Below are 19224 nucleotides of genomic sequence, written 5' to 3'. Positions count from 1 at the left end.
GTAAATGTGCACATTTTGCTCATTGCTCATTTCTAGTTCTTGTTTTCAGATTTCAGAAAAAACCCTGAGTTCAGGTGTTTTGACTCGAATGACGAGGTGAGTGAACGAACTGCTGAGAGTTCCCTCAGCTCATGATGGAAACCTGCTGTGTCTTTAACAAATAAAGTCCTGGTTGATTCTTTTCATAAACAATGAACCATGATGAGAGTTTGTGTTGAATTCAGTCCCCCACACACACACACACACTGAGAGTTGAACACAGCCCCTGGGAGCAGCCTTTGTACTGATTCTGGTACAAAATGTCTCCAACAGCTGCAGCTGGAAGTTAAGTGAAAATGCAACAGTGACTCAGTGTGACTGAACAGTCCATTCAACTTCTGTCTGAACTTAATTCAACTTGTTTTCTCAGGTTCAGTGAACTTAACTCATAAAAAGATGTTCGACCGTATCCGGGCCACACCCAGCCTGCTGCCATATTATTTTTATTACTGGTGCACAATGACTCTTGGGATAGGTTGGGCCATGGAAGATCTACCTTGGATCCTTTGCTGCCCAGGGAAGAGGACACACTGACATTGAACAGCCTGGTTGTGCTGCTGTGATGCAATCAGTTTTCAAATGCAACCTCTGAAGGATGCAGTCACAATTTATTATGATTTAGAGATAAATTCCTAATACTTACACGAATGTAACTATTGCTGAGTTTCTTTAAATGCACCAACAAGGTCATTTTTCAAAACGGTCCCGTACAATGTCCTTGTCACACAATATGGCAGCTGATCTGTTAAATGGTCCTGAAGAACTGAAAGCATGTGTCAGTTGTAGTTAATGGTTGTAGTTCGTGCTGACGTCCCTTTAAACTGCACAGCTCTGCTCAGATGTTAAAAACAAACCTACACACCACAATCATGAGTGTGGACACAGTTTAATAAAATACACACTCCCTGCTGACGACACTGAACCTTGTAGTCATGATTTATTATTCACTGAGGGGACACGGACAAAAAGAATCTGCAGAGGAAACGGGAGGAGGAAACTGTTCGAGATACAGTAAAAGCAGAGTTAAGTGTGTGTGTGTGTGTGTGTTTCCTTTCTGAATTAAGATTAATGACACTCGTCCATCTCTCATCCTGCCAACACAACCTGACTGCAGCTCCACAGAGAAACAGGATGTTATGTAACGACCATAGAAAACCCTGGAGGCAGCTGTTACCTGAACTACTTTCTGCTGAAGAAATAGTCCCTGTGTAGGTGTAAACTGGGAGTCATTTGTGTGAATTTGCCCTTTAATGTACAAACAAAAAGTCACAGTTCATCTAAACTAATCTGCACCATCATTTCTTTTTAAATTAGCTTTTTAAAATGAACTTCTATGATTTTATTACTTCATCTGCTACATCTCATTTGTCTGGTTTTGCTTTTAGCAGCTACATTAAAGTGATGCAGACCTTATCACCTCTGTGACGTCACAGAGGCTGCGTCCATCTTCATCTATAGTCTGTATAAAAACTGAATCTTAAGTAAAATGTAAATAAAAGCACCACAACCTTGTGTACACGTATTGAATAAACTTTATTAGTCTCCAGCTCTGCTGACAGGATGAGAGATGGAGCTGCATCATCAGGAAACACATCCACACAACAGGAATACAAAATACATCAACTCACAAAAATGACAACTTTTACATTCAGATAAATGTGGGTCTGATTTTTCATTGGACGTACAGTCTGACTGAGTGAAGCAACTTTACACAGAGAAAATAAACATTAAAAAATTGATCAGAATGAAATGTTTTACTTTATTCACTGAAATCCTGGAGTTCATGGAGCTGAAATCAGAGACGGAGAGGAGTGCTGACAGACAGATGTTTCCTTATGGAAAAATGAAATGTAATGACAAAAAATAAACTCAACTCTTTCTGTTTGCATATTAAAGGCACTGACCAGAAGCCGCCCAGCTGCTGAATCCTCAGGAACGACCACAGTCCCGTCATAGGAACAGAGGCTTTTAAAACACTGACAGATCAAAGCTGTAAAACACACAGAGCTGATGTATGTTAACGTCTCAGGCAGGAACAAGGAGGCACTGCTGGCGGAAACATTTTTCACCAAACTCAACCTGAAAATAACTCATTTTTATATCGGAAGGCTTTGAAAGGAGCAGGCACCACTGTGGAGATGTGCAAACGTAGCTCTGCAGTCTGAGATGGGTTTAAAGGATGATTGGTCGTTTTTTATCAGGTCGGATTTTAATATCTGAAATCTGGGAAAACTGACGTCAGTAAGAAGAAGTTAGACATGTTGGAAACAAACTGAAATGTTGCTGACGATCCTTCATCACACCAACCTCTTGACTAGATGAGCAGTCAGCTCCTGAAATCACCTGTAGACGTTGTGGGCAGCAGATTTACAGCAGCTGATGTACATCGTTCCAGCTGCTTTATGCTAATGAAACACTGCACAGGTGAAAATCTCCGACCAGGTGCTGTGTTTATTATTAACCTCTTGATTCCTGTTGTTAAATTCAAATGTGTCCTGTTAAAATACAGACTGAAAGTATTTTTGTCAATAATCAGTGTGGGTCATTGTTCATCTTAGCTGGAGACGGTCTGACTGCTCATCAGGCCTTTTCACAGAGAACAGTGTGAGACCAGAGTTGTACATTAAAGCTCCACACAGTCTAAAGGTAGATGTCCATGTGTCTGTGATTATAAAGCAGGTCTAGGTTCTATATTAATACTGTGAAAGTATCAAAGCCTCAGTCCACAGAGAAATGCACACAGCCTGTATTCAGACACTGAGCCTTAAAACCAGCCATCAGAATCAGAGAGGCTCAGATCCTCTCCTCTGATTGGCTGACTGACCTGTTGTCACTAGAGCTCCAGAGAGAAGCCTGAGAGAGGAGATGTAAAACTACGGGATGGAGGCAGATAGAAGATATTTTTGTTTTAATTTCTGCTGTGTAATAATAAAGATGTAACTTTCTGGCTGAAGGACCAGTCACAGCCTTTTACTGGCTGCAGCATTAGCTGCGTGTATCGACTCATTTCAGCGGGAAACGTTTCTGACCAAGTTGGTGGCACAAACACATAAAAGCTGCTGTTTGTTTTCGGAGGCTGCTACAGGGAGGAAGGTGAGCAGTCGGCAGAGGTCAGAGGTCACCGCTCTCCTCTCCTCTGCTGCTGTTTACAATGTGAGGAAACTGAAGCCAGCGGACACAAACTGTCGACTGGGATGCATTTCAGGACGCCGCCCGCCCCACCCTGCTCACCGAGGACGAGTTAACAACCAACAACTGTCTGCTGTTCAAACAGGACGGGCTCTGACCTTTGACCCTCTGAGGACGCCCTGAACCTTGCGTCCTGGTCTGGGACTACATCTGTACTTGTGTGTCACGTGGAAGAGACGGTGAGTAACAGCTTCCTGCTACAAGTTTTAAAGTGAACATGAAGACGACTCGGGAGGTGGAGATTTGACTTTGGGTTTTTGTTTTTCCTGCCGGGGTCATGACCTCTTCTAACCTGAGCCTGGTGCCTGTTACATCACCTATAAGTGTCATTTCTTCTATTGTTAAAAGATTTTTTTTAAAAACAAAATATTTTTAAGTCCTGTCCTTCCTTTACTGTTTGGGAAATAATGAGTGAGGACTCACAATGGTTGTGTATTTATTCTTTAAACCTGGGTTTTTCTTTGAATCCATCAGCTCCCTCTTTGGTCACAGTTTGTGAAAATGTTCTACAGTATAGATAAACTGACCTTTGTCACATTTTTACAGTTTTATTTGCAGAAACACTTGTCATGACTGTTTTATTCTAAAATACTAAACTCAAGAGCTCAAACAATTCATTCATTCAATTTTATTTTCTGTCTCTGCTGTGCAAAAACATTTTCTTTAAAATATAAAATGTGTTAGTGTTTATATGGACTTCATTATTTTTGATATTCTGAGAGTAAATGATTTAAAAATAATGAATATATGAACTGTTTTTGACCTTCAGCTCAGGAGAAATGTCGCTGTAGAGCTGCAGAGAAAATATGGTCATTCGGGGTCATTCTGGACGAGCGTCCTGCAGATCAGTCAGCACAAACTAGTGTCTCAGGCAATGTGAGCTTCACTGTTGACGGACATCTGGAGCAAAGAAGCTTCAAACTCAACTAAACATTGATCAGCGTTTACTCAATAGATTTTTAAGTGTATGTGCCGACTGAAAGCTGATCCGTGTGTTTACCTCTGCGGTTGAGTGTTGATGGGTTTCATTAAAATTTAATCTGGTGTATTTGCAGCTGATTCACTTCCATGTGAGACACTTTGCAGTGAGTGAATCAGCTGATCAGGGGCCATGTGGTGGAGAACAAGAAAGCACAGTTCAGAGGAAACTCAGAGTCTGAAAATCTATTTGGCCTTCAGAGTAAAAGCAGCATGTAATGTTATAGTGTTTGAATGAAAACACTAGTGTCAGAAAAACAAGTTATATCTCAAAACATCATCCAGCTCTAATTAATTAATGATATATTAATAATCAAACAGGACTTATGTAATTTATATTCTGCTCTGACTCTCGTTATGTGCAGTTTAAGGACACGAGTATCAATCTGTGCTTTCGCTCAGTGGATTTAAATAACAAATGACATCATCTCAGCATCACCTAACCCACTTTTGCTTTTATTCTGAAGGTCATATCAGAAGATGTACTGTTCCCATGACGACACCTGACTGATTGCTCCACACAGGTTGGCCGACCAAACAATGCTGCCATCGGTTTACATGGATTTCCACATCATTATGTGACCCAGCGGTGCGGCTCTGTTAAACATCAGCTACAAGCAACTGACACTGATATATTGTCAGTGATGGAAGTTGCTCAGCAGTGTTGCCTCTGAACGTTGCCCACGTATTGCGGCATTTAGATATATACAAATATGAAGGTGGGAAAATGGTTAAAAGGGTTAAATATGAGGATATGTTTTTTTTTAAAACACTGCCCTCTTTCACAATAAAAGCAAATTAAACTAGAAATAGTAAAACACGAGGCTACCTTACACAGGAAGTCACTTTTCTTCTTTGGTGCTTTCTGAATTACACAATATAGAAACTCTTACTAAAATAAAAGCAGACTATTTTGAGTCAGTCTCTTAGTTAGTTGGTTACTTTGTTTGCTGGCCAGTTATTTAAACACATAATAAGCAATGTTGGAGATCACCATGGCGCAAGTTCCTCAGTATAAAACACCTAAACTTTGACCTTTGACCCTCTGTAGCCGTCAGTGTGCTGATTGGTTCCCCTGTCAGTCTGAACATCAGCAGCAGAAACGTTGACCTGTGGTGATTTCTTACATCTGGACCTCCTCTCAGCTCAGTCAGTCTCTTTGGTGGCTCGCTCACGCCCCCCTGGGCTCTAGTCCTCGGTGTGGTTGTACAGGGTGTCTGCGGTGGGGTCTTTGCGGTGGCCCGGGGGCACGAGGTGGTCGGGCAGCTCGGTGGGCAGCTCGTAGCCCTCCAGTTTGATCTTGATGAGGTGCTGAGCGAGGGCGAACTCCTCATCGTCCAGCATGCCGTCCCGGTCGCAGTCGGCCAGCTTCCAGATCTTCCCCAGCACGGTGTTGGGCAGCCGCGAGTTCATCATCTCCTTCTTGGCGTTGACCCCGGTGATCTTGCCATTGATGGGCATCAGTGTGTAGAAGATCTCGTCGTAGCGGTGCTTGTCGCGGCTTACGATCCAGTCCTCGGCGTCGGCCCCGGCACTGATGCCCTCGCCATAGCCCTGACCGAAGGGCCCGTCCTGAGACCCCTCAAAGGCGCCGCCCGACACCATTGCCGGCGGCTGCTTGGACTCCTCCTCCCGGATCATCGCCATCAGAACGGCGATCTTTGTGGCCAACATCTTGTCCACCGACTCGATCAGCTTCATCTTCAGAGACGGGAACTTACTGAAGTCGTAGTGCTGCAGCATGTCCTGCAGAGGGAGACAGATGCACTAATTAACCAACACAAACCAAAGCCTGGACTCTCCTGCAGCTGCACGGTAATTCTTCTCAGATTTAACATCCGTCCCTGAAGAGAAGCTTCATTAAACATTTCAGAAAATTGATTTTTTTGCTTTGCCAGACAATATGAAGGCCAACTGAAACATTTGTGTCTTTAAAGGTCCCAGATGTCCATGTGTTTCTGATTATACAGCAGGTCCGGGTTCTATATTAATACGGTGAAAGTATCAAAGTGAAATCATCAGAGAAAATCAATATGATATTAATGTTGATAGAAAGTGAGAAAGAGAAAGTTACTAATTATTTTGCAGATATTTATAGAAATAACAAATCAATCATCAACATTATTATCATTATTATTACTATTAGTATTAGTATTATTATAAATGCAAGAAGCGTGAAGTGGCATCTCATTTCACAGTAAAGGTCAACCACCTCCTTCACGTGAAGTGCATTTATTGTGAAACACAAACAGGAAGCAGCTCAGTTTCTGCACACTGGCTGCCCACAGCAGAACAGAGAATATTTAGAGGGTTATTCATGTGGATCAGTCACATCTGGTCACATCTGGTCACATCTGGTATCAGTACTGAGGTCACTTACTCCTGAAGTGACAATGACCCTGCAGTTCCTACCAACCACTGACAGGGGGAGATAAAAACCACACAGGACATGTTGATAAGAGGACGGGGTGCAGCAGACAGTGTCCCCTGGGCCTCTCCGTCAGGCCGCAGCAGCATGAGCTCAGAGGTGAACTGACACATGATCGCACCGAGAGGAGCACAGAGTCAAACGTTCAGGTTTCCAGAGAGAAGGTGCAGCTGGATGTGAGCACGGCTCCGAGCTGCAGGTGGACACAGTGTGCGGCTCTGCAGGAGGAACAAACACTACACAACACGTGTTACAGTGTGTGTGTGTGTGTGTGTGTGTGTGTGTTATTGTGCACATCTCACCAGGGAACTGAAAAATCCGAAACATCCTCTCTCACCAACAATTCAATAAATACAAGTGTCGCTGGGGAACACAAACACACACTCACGCACACACACACCTGCAGTGTAGCATCTCTCTACAGGCCTGAGAGCAGCTGCAGACTGTGTGTTTTCACCCTGTCTCTGCCTTCAAACGTCTCCCTGACATCAGGAAACCTCTGGATTTGCTCATCTCCAGATCACACACTGTTCTCAGGCTGTTTGTGCTCGACACATGATGTCAGCTCGCACAGCGAAGCTTTTTCAAATCTCTGCTCAGGCCTCGATACAAACTCTTTTTCACGTGACCACAGCTCTGCAGTGCTTTTCTCAGCAGGGAGACCCAATGCTTCAAACCAAGTGCTCCTAATTCCTCCCTCAGCTGTATCAGCAAATGACAAGTGTATGTGCTTTACACCATGTGACTTTTGTATTTGTCCACATTAGAGGAAGCTGAATTATCTATCAGCACTTCCTGTTTGGAGGTCACACATGTTCTGCAGAGAGTGGTTGAAAAAAGAGTTTTTATTTGCTCTAAATAAGAAAACTAAACCCTGAAAATCATGACGCTCATGAGCAGAGCCCTGCAGCCCTGATGCGACTCCTGTACCTGCATCTTGGTGACATTGGGGAAGTCTCCGGGGCTGATGTGGTGCTCTCTCTGCAGGATGGTGTAGATCTCTGGCAGCCTCATGATCAGCTCCTCCTTCTTCTTCTCCCGTCCAAAAAGAGACGGCATCTCCTTCTTCAGGTAACTGATGATGTAAGCGTGCACCTGCGGGGGCGACAGCAGCAGCAGGAGATTATCGACCCCCCTGCATCAACATAATTCTATATTTCATCAGTTGATGATTAAAGGAACAGTCCAACATTTTCTGAAATTCATTTCTTTTCTGTAGCTTTGATACAATTGGCTGATTAATCAATATTTTAAAAATTTGTTCAGCAACAACAGTGAGACAGGCCACAACTCTGTCGACACCAGAGGCCTCTCATTGTGTCAGACAGAAACTTGACAGTTCCTCGAAGGAAAAGTTAAAAACACACACACACCCCCCCTGCAGCGAGACCTTGGCTGAGCTTCGTTCAACAACAAAACTGTTTATACAACAGTTTCCTCAATCATTGAGCTGAGGCAGGAAAACAACTGTCCAGACTGCAGCTGAGGCCGAGACGGAGACAGAGGACAGGTAAGATAAACGCAGCGGGAGGGCAGAGGTGAAAGGTCACCGTCCTCTGGAATCAGGATTATCTCCAGGGGGTTTTACTGAAATTGGCTGAGAGGTAGTTGAGATTAGAGCCGACTTAATAAATCATCATGGCTAATGTTATCAGCTGGTTTTAGGTAAACACAGAAAGATGGAAGAAATGTCACATTAAAAAAATTAAAATGATATATTATTATATTGTTATATTATACACTTAAACGTTAAAAGTAATATATTTATGTTTAATCACTTATTACACTTACACAACATCACATCAAACCATCTTTACACCATGTTGCTTAGAAATGTTGTATTTTGTTTGCAGCCATTAGCTTCCATTCATTTCCACACAACATAAAAAAATCATTTGGCAGATTCCATTTAAGCAAACGTGAAACCTGCCTCAGCTTTTGACAAAGGTTCATTATCATAATGAGCTAGTTCAAGACGAACAATGCTAATCAATAGCAGCACTTCAAAAGTGTCAGTCTGGCTCGAGTTATATTTACATTCACTCATTTATCAGACGCTTTTATCCAAAGCTAATGACAAGTGAAGTTCATCAGTGAAGCTTCAGGTCAGTAGGAAACCTTGGTGTCAGGACTCAGTTCTACATCTGTTGAACTGAGTACGACGCCCCTGCTCTGAGAGACTTCAGGAGCTGGTTCCTCCATCAGGGAACCACAGAGCAGAACAGTCTGGACTGAGTCTGTCTGTGTGCAGGGATAACAACACTGGATGACATAATTAGAGGAACAGAGAAGGAGCATAAGCCCAGAGGTCAATCTGAAGGCAGCGTTAGTGACTTGAATTTGACAGAAGGCTGATGAGCAGCAGAGTGACGTGAACTTTTGAGCTGACTCAAGACCAGACGAGCTGCTGCAGTCTGGACCATCTGTAGGAGTTTCACTGTGCACTGCAGAAGTCAACGCTGAGTCAACGTGTTGCTGGACAGACTGACAGAGGTCCACAATCCTGAAACAGCTCTCCTGTTTTTTTATCCATTTACCAGCATGCAGATAAATAAGATGTTGCTCCTCTCTGGAAACAAAAAAAAAAAAAAAGAAGAAAAAAGACGGAAATTTGATGAAACTACAATCGAAACAAAAGAACTAAAAAAAGAGGCCTGAGGGGAAAGGGGAGCTGCTCCAGGGCGACGAGCAGAGTGTTTTCTGTTGTTTTAAGAAAAATATAATTCAAAGTCTGGACGACATTAATGAAACACAAAAACAGGAGACTGAATGGCGCCGGGTCAGAGGGGAAACTACGCTGCTGTTGATGGATGGATTAAGGCGAAGAGGAGGAGGAGGAGGAGGAGGAGGAGGAGGAGGAGGTGGAAGGAATGCAGCAGTTCTGAGACCCTGAAATCCTTCATACCAACCCACTTTACAGGAGGTGGAAGGAAGGAAGGAAGGAAGGAAGGAAGGGAGGGAGGAAAGGAGAGGGTTTTACAAAGGAGGGACTGAGGTCATTATATTTCAGTGCCATTTATCAATAGTTAATAGAGGAAGGAAGAACAAAAATAAATTCTAATAGATGAGCGGACAGTCTAAGTGTCCACAGGTGAAGATGTACTCTTGGTGTTATGTCATTTGTTTAGACATTACACAACATGTGTACATGGGGTCACTGTTGAGGAGGGTCTTAAAGTTTGTGCAGCCAACACTACAGTGGAAAAACAGAACCATTGACAGTGGAAGCAGGTTCTAGAGAAACTCTTGACACCTGATATAACCACCTCGAGCCCACCTCCCAGAATGCATCACTGTTTAGCAGCGGAGCTGAAACAGCTGGATGTTGCACTTCCCTTTTAGCTCATCTTGTATGTCGATAAGAGTCAGAGCTGGGGAGCAGCTACACTTTCCCAGTAACGTTCAGGTAAAGTAGGTATTTTCCAGATTATTTTTCCACAGTGGTGTGACCAAACAGAAGTCAAGAGGAGTGGAGGAAGTGAGGTAAGCAGAGTCTCAGAGCTGAAAACAACCATCACTCCTGATGCTGGTGTGAATAGAAATGTGAAGGAACAAAGGTTTTGCTGCAGGAAGCCGTTTTCTCCAGGAACCAAACGACAGAATCATTTACCTCCACCCTCTGAACTTCAAACACGAGACTGACACAGAACGTCAGGTTTCACACACAAACATTTCAAACCAACTCCTGATTTATTAAGGTTCACAGGAAGCCTCGTCCTGGCCTCAGAGGGTCGGACAGAGGAGCAGGAGATTCAAAGCTCCAGGATCAGTTTGGACAAACTGACGAAGGTCATGAGAGCAGACTGAGTCAGGGTTCAGTTTCCACAGCATCTTTAAATCTAGTCTCACTTCTGCTTTCTGTCAGAAGAGAAACAGGGATGTGTTTCGATTCCTGCATTTTCCTCTTCAAAATAAAACTCTGAAACAACAGCTAATGGTGACATCAGAGGACACAGCAACAGACCAAAGACTCTTCCAGCAGCTTTGGTCTGAAACAGAAACAAAAGCTAAACATGTTGTCCAGGTTGTTGGATCACTGCCCTGAGAGAGATCACATCTCACATCACATCTGTCCGGGAAACACAACCAAACATTCCTCAAATATTCACAAAATTCCCAAAGGAATAAAGATTCCTGAAGGTGTCGGTGTTAACGCCAAACACAACAAGTCATTTCCTGTCTCACCTTGGCCAGACGAGCTCTCTTTATGAGGTCGTTGAGTTTACGCAGAGCAGCGTTCCTCGGAAGACTCTGGATGTCCCTGAACAGGTCCTGAGACTCCGCCTCAAACAGCCGCCTGGCCGAGAGGAGAGGAAGATGGGTGAATGGATGAAGGAGTGAATACATGAATGTAGCAGTAAATGTATGAATATGCAAAAAGAAATGAAAGAATTAATGAGTTTGTGAACAAATAACAAAGTGAAAATATCAAACAAACATTTGAACATTTAAAAAATGAGTTAAATGAATGGATGAATATAAAATGATATGTTAATGAAAAATAAATGAATGAATGAATTTCAAATAAATGACTAAATGAATAAATGACAAAGTAAATGAAAATGACAAAAAAGATAAACGAATGAGTACATGAATAAATAAGTAAATGACTAAATGAATGAATGACCAGATGAGTGAATGTGGACATGACTGAATAACAAAATAAATGAATTTCCTAAACGAATGAATCAGTAAATGAATGAATGAAAAAGTAAATGAATTAATTACTAACTAAATAAATGTAATAAATGAATGAATGATCTGCTCTCTGACCTGTTCTCAGTGTTCTGCAGGGTTTTGAATGAATGAATGACTGAATGAATGACTGAATGAATGATCTGCACTGACCTGTTCTCAGTGATCTGCAGGGTTTTGAATGACTGAATGACTGAATGAATGACTGAATGAATGATCTGTTCTCTCACCTGTTCTCAGTGTTCTGCAGCGGCTTGGCCCAGAAGGAGCCCAGATAAACTCTCACCACCTCTGGAGTATTGATCACCTTTCCCAGTGACCACATGAGGGCACCGTACACCCGCATCAGCTGCTGGGTGTCCACCTGAGAGCACAGGTGAGGAGGAAGTTAGACTGATACAGGTGAGCAGCAGCTGGTGATCTGTTTTCCATCAGTGAGGAAGCATCACCCTCCTCCTACCTGGTCGGCCTTGTTGAGGACGACTCGGATCTTGTCGTCCTGACCTTTGAAGGCTTTGATGGCCTCGGAGAACTCGTCAGAAATGTCCAGCTTGTGAGCGTCAAACAGCAGAATGATCCGGTCCACCCGCTCCCCGAACCAGCGCAGGACCTCCGCAAAGTCATAACCTGAGGACGGACACAGAGAGCCCAGGTTACATTTCTATTCAAGGTATTTCTATATGTAAGACTAGAGATGATTTAAAATCACTTGTAAAATTTAACAAACATCAGGAGGAACATGGAGTCACTCATGATGCATTTATTGCTTTGGTTTAAACATAACTCAGACATTTGTGACACTGAGGAGCTCCAGGTTCCTGGGTGAATGGATACAGATAATATTCAACTTATTTCACAGGTTGTGTTTGAAAAATTACTGAAGCAGTTCATCAATTATCAAAACAGTTTATACATATTTCCATCCATTGACTAATTGATTAAAACTAATCAACCCAGTGACATGGACTCTGATAAATTCACTTTGTCTTCACAGAAGCAAAGACGTCTGTTGGTTTTATTAACAGTGTGAAAATCTGCTGGTGGACAAAAAAGGTTGAGGAGACTGAGAACTTCTTATTCTGCCATTTTCCTTCTGGGCACCAGCTACCAGAAAAATATCGGACAAAACAAAGCATTTATTTAAAGGTCTGACCAGTTTATCTCATCATATTTTAAAGAGAAGGAATCAGATTTAATCCTGCAAATGTATATTATACTGGATTTATAATGGGAGACTTGTCAACACACACTGATCCAGTAATCCAATAACCCCCCCCCCCCCGCCATGGTAAGAAAGCAAACAGACCCCAAAGCTCTCAGAATGATGGAGTGTTACTGGGATTAGTAACTGGGATTAGTGCAATCCCTCACACTAATGGTGGGAACTATGGAGGTGGAATGTGAAGCTTTACAACATTCAGACAGAGACAAGAGCAGCTGTGAGGTTTTTTCTTTTATCCACAAAACACAGAGTCATGGTTTCAAAAATCACCTTCAACAAAACAGAGAGCACTGACGGTGTGCGTGTGTGTGTGTGTGTGTGTGTGTGGCAGTCTGGGTGTGGTTCCTCTGACTGTGGGTGACACTGAACTGGAAACTGAACTGAGACAAAAGCTTTTAAACTCAAACAAAGAAACTCCAGATTTCTATCTGTTCTCTACTTTTCTTTACTGTGTCCTATTTCAGTTTCACCAAACTGGAAAAAGCCAGTAAGTGGACCTTGAGTGAAGACTGTCACTGATTCCCAGGTGAAGACTGAGCTGTAACACTAACATTTAAAACACAACATCAGCATTACATCACATTAAATCAGTTTTTAAATACTGTAATCACCTCTAACAGCCTGGACTGATAAAACCAAAACTACCTGCATCAACGGACGAGAGAAGATAGAAATGATTTTATGTTGGTGTGAGAGCTGCTCCTCCTTTTCCACCGTCAGGAGGCTGCTGGTCCAGACTGAGCGACAACAGCAGAAAGTTTCCACCTCTGACTCAGCTGCACTTTCTCTAGACGCAGAACTGTGTTTATACAGGTCTCAAAGGTCACCTATAAAATCTAGTTTACACTTCACACACACACACACACACCTACCTGCCGGAGCTGAACACACACAGAAACACCCCCGAGAGGCTGCGCTGATCATCACAGCCTCACCTGGTGTGTGTGCGTGTGTGTGTGTGCGTGTGTGTGTGTGTCTGTGTGTCTGTGTGTGTATTACATTCCAACCTCAGCATTTAACATCATGGAGACGCTGCTGTCCACACTCTAAACATGACTGCAGGCTAACACACCTCTGACTGTTTGTGGACACAACACACTCAGACACACACACACACACACACACACACACACACACACACACACACACACACACATACACTTGTACTTCCATCTTTGTGAGGACACTCATTGACATAATGCATTCCCTAGCCCCTTACCCTAACCTTAACCATCACAACTGAGAGCCTAACCCCAACCTTAACCTAAACCTAATTCTAACCGTAACACCTCAAAACGTGATTTTAAGGTGTCTCAAAAAGTTTCCCAAAATGTCCTCACTCTGTTAGTAAAATACTTTTTTGGTCCTTCCTATGTAGCAAGTACAAGTACACACACACACACACACACACACACACACACACAGCAACAGAGCTGACGATAGGAGAAAAAAACTGTCTGTCATGAAAAAATGAAGATGTCTGGATGTCACTTTATTTATGTGTGTGTGTGTGTGTGTGTGTGTGTGTGTGTGTGTGTGTGTCATATGATGATCACAGGACAGCTGTTCACCTCCTGCTGTGAGAACAAAGTGTGTTCAGGTGCAGTCAGACTGACACCCACCTGGCCAGAAGCAGGAGGGGACAGGTGATCGTGTGGGTGGGGCTGTGGATATACACCATGGGAGCTAATGTAGCTAGCAGGCTAACAGCAGCAGCTCCTACACATATAACTACGTTATGATCGGAGATTATTCTCCTGTGAGGAACAAAGACACAGGAGCTCAGAGTTCGCTCAGTGCTTGGTTCACCTGACCAATCACAGCACACTGATGAAGGCTGTGTGATGTGGTTGAAAGGTCTGCAGAAAGCTGGTGAGTGGGGCCTTGAGTCAAGATCATTTTATCTAAAGTTTAGTTTGAACCTTAGATGAAAGGTTCTGTTGGATTTCCTCACTTTACTGTGACATCTGACCCTGAAATGCTTCAAATCCTCACTTCTGAGAAACTGAAGCAGCAAATAACCTTTAAAAACAACTGAAACAATGATCCCATCATCAGATCTGTAGACGGACTGATCGGTGGAGAGCCGGATACGACGGAGGTTTTCCAGCCTGGAATCGTCGGCTCATGAATAAATGATGTGAGACAATGACTGATGGTGAGAGGTGGAAGAGCCCCCACAGCTTCAGGTTACACCTGCAGGTTCAGGTGTTTGGCTCAGGTTTGTCCCAGGAGACAAGTGTGTTTGTGTGTGTGTGTGTGTGTGTGTGTGTGTGTGTGTAGTGAAAACAGCCAGCAGCCAGGTAATTTCCTTCACCTATGAGACTCATTACAGCTGAATGCTGGCCAGAGAGAGACACCTGAGAGACAGACAGAGAGACGGACAGAAGAGGAATTCCTCTGATCACAGATGGACAGTAGCTGCTGCTTCTATTACGACTTCTTACTTCACATGTTCCACTTCCTGTTCTGAGGGAAATGCCTTCGCACTAACAATACTACTTCCTGTGAGCTGCTGTAACGTGCTGTAATTATTTCTTGGAAAAAATGTGTTCAACAGTTCACCAGAGGAACTCAGAGGGCCGATGGAGGGGGACTGTTCGGTGTCAGAGAGCGGCAAACAATAGGTTCCTGCACGTCACATGACCAACCACTGCTTCTTAGTGTTTTTGCCGGATGCTGACTTTGCCGGACTCCACAGCTGTCACCAAACATATTTAACACATGTTTAATCACTGATCATCAGGGACACAGGACACTGACAGATGAGGGCCTGCGTGATTGGACTGTGGGCTCCTGGTTAATGAAGCACTAACTAGGCAATGATTTAATAAAATTAAATTTTATCATCATCAGGGTTCAGCTTCGTCCTGACTGTGCTGCAGAACATCTCCTCTCTGTATTTAAGTGATTTGGTGCATTTAAACAAACGCTTTGGGAAATGCAGAGGTGAGATGAGACATCAGCCTCATTCTGTCCGTGTGTTCAGTACAGAGCTGGAGTCAGGACGTGGTTAGCGTAGCTTAGCATAAAGAGTGGAAGCAGGGGGAAACAGCTAGCCCGGCTCACTAACTATCCAGATGCTGAAGCTCTACCAGTCCTTTAATAACAAAGCACCAGTGTAGCTGGTGTGGAGCAGTGGAGGTGACTGAGTTCATTCACTGGATCAGGACTTATGGTGTTGAAGCAACCCAGTGAAACCAGAAACTGGGACTGGACCGGACTGGAGTGGGCAGAGACAAGGAGGACAGAGCCAGGGAAAGAAGGGAGGGATCACTGGCAGAAAGCCGAGTAAGACGAGCTGACGGTCAGACTGAAGAATTTAAGTAAGGCTCAAGTCCAACAGTGACTCACTGAAATACATTTAAACAGGACTTTAGTCTGAAATTAAAAAAAAAAAAACACTTCAGTCTCAGTTTCTTCACAAGCTTTCAACATGAAAGTCACTGATCAAACACCACAGATATTTAAACATCATCTATTTTCTTCCCCTGAGTTTCCACAATATCAGCAGTGTCTGAGGGTTTTGTTCCTGAATTAGAAAATAACACCAACTGCTCGTCAGCTGAACAAGCCGAGGCTGTGAAATGTTTGACTACATCAAACTATAATTAAAAGACACATAATTTCTCCGTCCTAACTCTGAGGCCGGTGTGAGACTCCGCCCTCTGACGTCGGCAGACTGGCAGCAGATCAGTCTGAGCTCTTCGGACCAGAGCCGAGACGCCAAACAGCGGCTCCACCCTGCAGACTATCTGCAGCCAACGGCTCAGCCAAACATGCAACTGTGACGTTTCCATAAAACACACGCAGCTCAGAGAAACACCAGATTTTACAAAACGTAGCATGAAGGTACATTTACCCTTTGTTTAACAAAGTTTGTAGTTTGCAATTTTTATGCTTCCACCAGGGATTAAAGCTCCACACAGTCTAAAGGTAGATGTCCATGTGTTTGTGATTCTAAAGCAGGTCTAGGTTCTATATTAATACTGTGAAAGTATCAAAGCCTCAGTCCACAGAGAAATGCACACAGCCTGTATTCAGAAACTGAGTCTTAAAACCAGCCGTCAGGACTTCTGGAACTTTGCGATGTCACAACAAAGCAGTTACCACCCTCAGCCACACCCCAAGCCCCGCCCACCTGGACCCACCATCCAACAATGCAGGATGTGGTTTCTCTGAGTGTTGACCTGAAATCTTTTGTATTTTTATTAGGTCACACAGAAAACAGTCAGACAATCAGATTGGTGGTCAAAGGTCAAAGGTCACTGACCTCATGAAACACATTTTTGGCCATAACTCAAGCCCTACTTTAACTCCAACTGGAGCATACAACTGCAGTGCTGCATGACCAAGAACGTAGTCCACTGACCCATATATAAGATTTTTTCTCTGGAAACAACCTGGGGAAGAGCGGGAGCTGGATTATACTTCCACACTGTCAGACTGTGTGTGTGCAGCTCCACTATCTACTCTTCATACATGCTGAATGAAGAGCAGGCAGGCCACAGGTTTTCCAGTGTATGGAGCATCAGATGTTCTTTGTGAATGGAGAGATAAAGCGTCACTCCTCCTGCAGAGAGCGCCCTGAAAATGAGCAGGAGGCGTCTCCCGATGTCTTTTACTACAGAAACAAACTGGGGGCCGAGCGCACGGCCAAGAACCACAGCTGTCACAGAGATGAGATAGAAGAGACGCTGACTGTGACGCTTCAGTGTGCGACTGATACACAAACGAGGGATTCATGTTCTGCTTTGATGAAAGCGTTTCATCTTTTACTTGTTAATACAGTAGATATCAACAACAGTGTGAGAATCAACATCCCTGATGTAGTGTAAAGTACTTAACACATTGAATCAGGCAGAAAAACATCACCTAATAAACACCGAATAAACATTAATGCACGTGGCTGTTGATCAGTTTAACATCTTGTGATGGTGCACGGTCTCATGTCTTCTGATCGATGAATCAATAATAAATCAGTCGTGAAAACTGTTGAGAATAATCTATCTATAACAGATCAACACCACAATGAGACGGTCTGGTCTATGGAGGAGTTTCATGTTGCGTCACCGGCTGCGTCCGCCCTCACAGTCGCGTTACAAAGCATGGATCATGTTGCCTAGTAACCTTGAGATTTTAAAGCCCTTGGTTTTAACAGTTGTAGCGTTAACTGCTGAACTGAGCTGAAACACAACACTTACATTTAAAAGTGTGATCTGTCAGTGTTGTTTGCTTTCATTACCAGCAGTTGGGATATGTTCAGCCACCTGTTGGAGCCTTGGCTGCCCAGGAAAAGATGGACACACCTGAAGGAGCGTTTGAAATGGGACAGAATAGTAACACCACTGTGACACAATCAGTCTTAAAAAGCAGCCCCTGAAGGCAACACAGCTACAGCGAACATACCTGTGGTTCTACACAACACACAGATCACATGTTCGGCACTGGTTGGAGGTGTGTGTGTTGTAAAGCAGCTGCAGAACACACACACACACACACACACACACACGTGTCTCGACGTTTTGACCAAACATACATGTTCAGTGTTGTCACTGCTGAATGTTAACGAATCAGGTAACAGCTGGTTGGAGCAGTAGCTGTGATCTCACTGAACCCTCAGTGTCTGTGTGGTGGAGTTCAATCTGTCAGTGACGCTGCTGATGTCAGCCTGCCTATGTGTGTGTGTGTGTGTGTGTGTGTGTGTGTGTGTGTTGAGTCACACTTGGCCTAGCTGAACGACTTCAGGAGGAATTCAGCCTCAGCTGAGCAGCTCTAAACGTTTCCAGATGAGGGGAACGCCCCGCCGCCGCTTCCTGTGGCCCTCCATCCCTCCCTCTAATCCCTCCCATCCCTCCTTCCATCCATCCCTCCACCCGTTCAGCTGAGGTCTTTAACCAGGCCGATTCAATACCAGAGCAAGTGTGTTCGATCCTGTTTGTTCAACCAGAGAGAAGAGCAGACGTTGTTGTGTTTACACAAACACTGTAGTTTACAGCTGGAACAGAGAAAGTGGCTCAGCTGTTATTTTCTAAAAATTTCAGGTGTGCTGCTTTTCTCTTTTCTGCTCTTTTCTATCCCAGTAAACTGAATATCTTTAGCTTTCGATTGATGATCAGACTTGGATTTTGGGAATTTTTAATGGACTTTTTATGATAAATCAGTTATCAATAATGAAAAAACTGTTGTAGCTGTAATGTACTTTATTTATAGTAGGAATTAATCAAATTTTAAAGGTCCCATTAAGTAAGAAAGGCAGATGTTTGTGATTATAAAGCAGGTCTAGGTTCTATATTAATACTGTGAAAGTATCAAAGCCTCAGTCCACAGAGAAATGCACACAGCCTGTATTCAGAAACTGAGCCTTAAAACCAGCCGTCAAGACTTCTGGAACTTTGTGATGTCACAATAAAACAGCCACACCCCAACAGCCAACTTGGACCCACCATCCAACCTTGCAGGATTTCTCCAAGTGTATCTCTGAAATCTGCTATATTTTTATTCAAGCTCTCATTAGGGCTCAGCCAACAATCTTTTCAGCTTTTAATCTGTGTCAAACTATTCTTCCCCCTCTTGTTGGATGATTTTGTGCTGTTTTAAAAGAAACTCAGCTGGTAACACAATTCAGTGTCAAAGATTCTGAGTTTTACTTCACCTCTGCCAGTGACTGACA

The 19224-nt window shown here is 43.5% G+C and overlaps 1 protein-coding gene across 1 annotated transcript in view; it reads right to left on the bottom strand.

Moving 5' to 3' along the window:
• Positions 1 to 1548: 1548 nt before the first annotated feature.
• ehd4 (EH-domain containing 4) overlaps positions 1549 to 19224 on the bottom strand; it is a 33188-nt gene continuing 15512 nt past the window's right edge. The window contains exons 4-8 of the mRNA XM_071499085.1: positions 11790 to 11956; positions 11560 to 11693; positions 10820 to 10931; positions 7565 to 7729; positions 1549 to 5952 (exon numbers count right to left, since the gene is read on the bottom strand). Of these exons, the coding sequence (XP_071355186.1) occupies positions 5395 to 5952; positions 7565 to 7729; positions 10820 to 10931; positions 11560 to 11693; positions 11790 to 11956 (1136 nt within the window). The 3' untranslated portion in view covers positions 1549 to 5394. The remainder of the gene's footprint in view (positions 5953 to 7564; positions 7730 to 10819; positions 10932 to 11559; positions 11694 to 11789; positions 11957 to 19224) is intronic.

Source organism: Trachinotus anak, unplaced genomic scaffold, assembly GCF_046630095.1.
Source record: "Trachinotus anak isolate AG129_WGS33_773 ecotype Australia unplaced genomic scaffold, CSIRO_AGI_Tana_v1 ptg000015l, whole genome shotgun sequence".
Taxonomy (NCBI): domain Eukaryota; kingdom Metazoa; phylum Chordata; class Actinopteri; order Carangiformes; family Carangidae; genus Trachinotus; species Trachinotus anak.
This window is presented reverse-complemented; position numbering and strand designations above follow the sequence as displayed.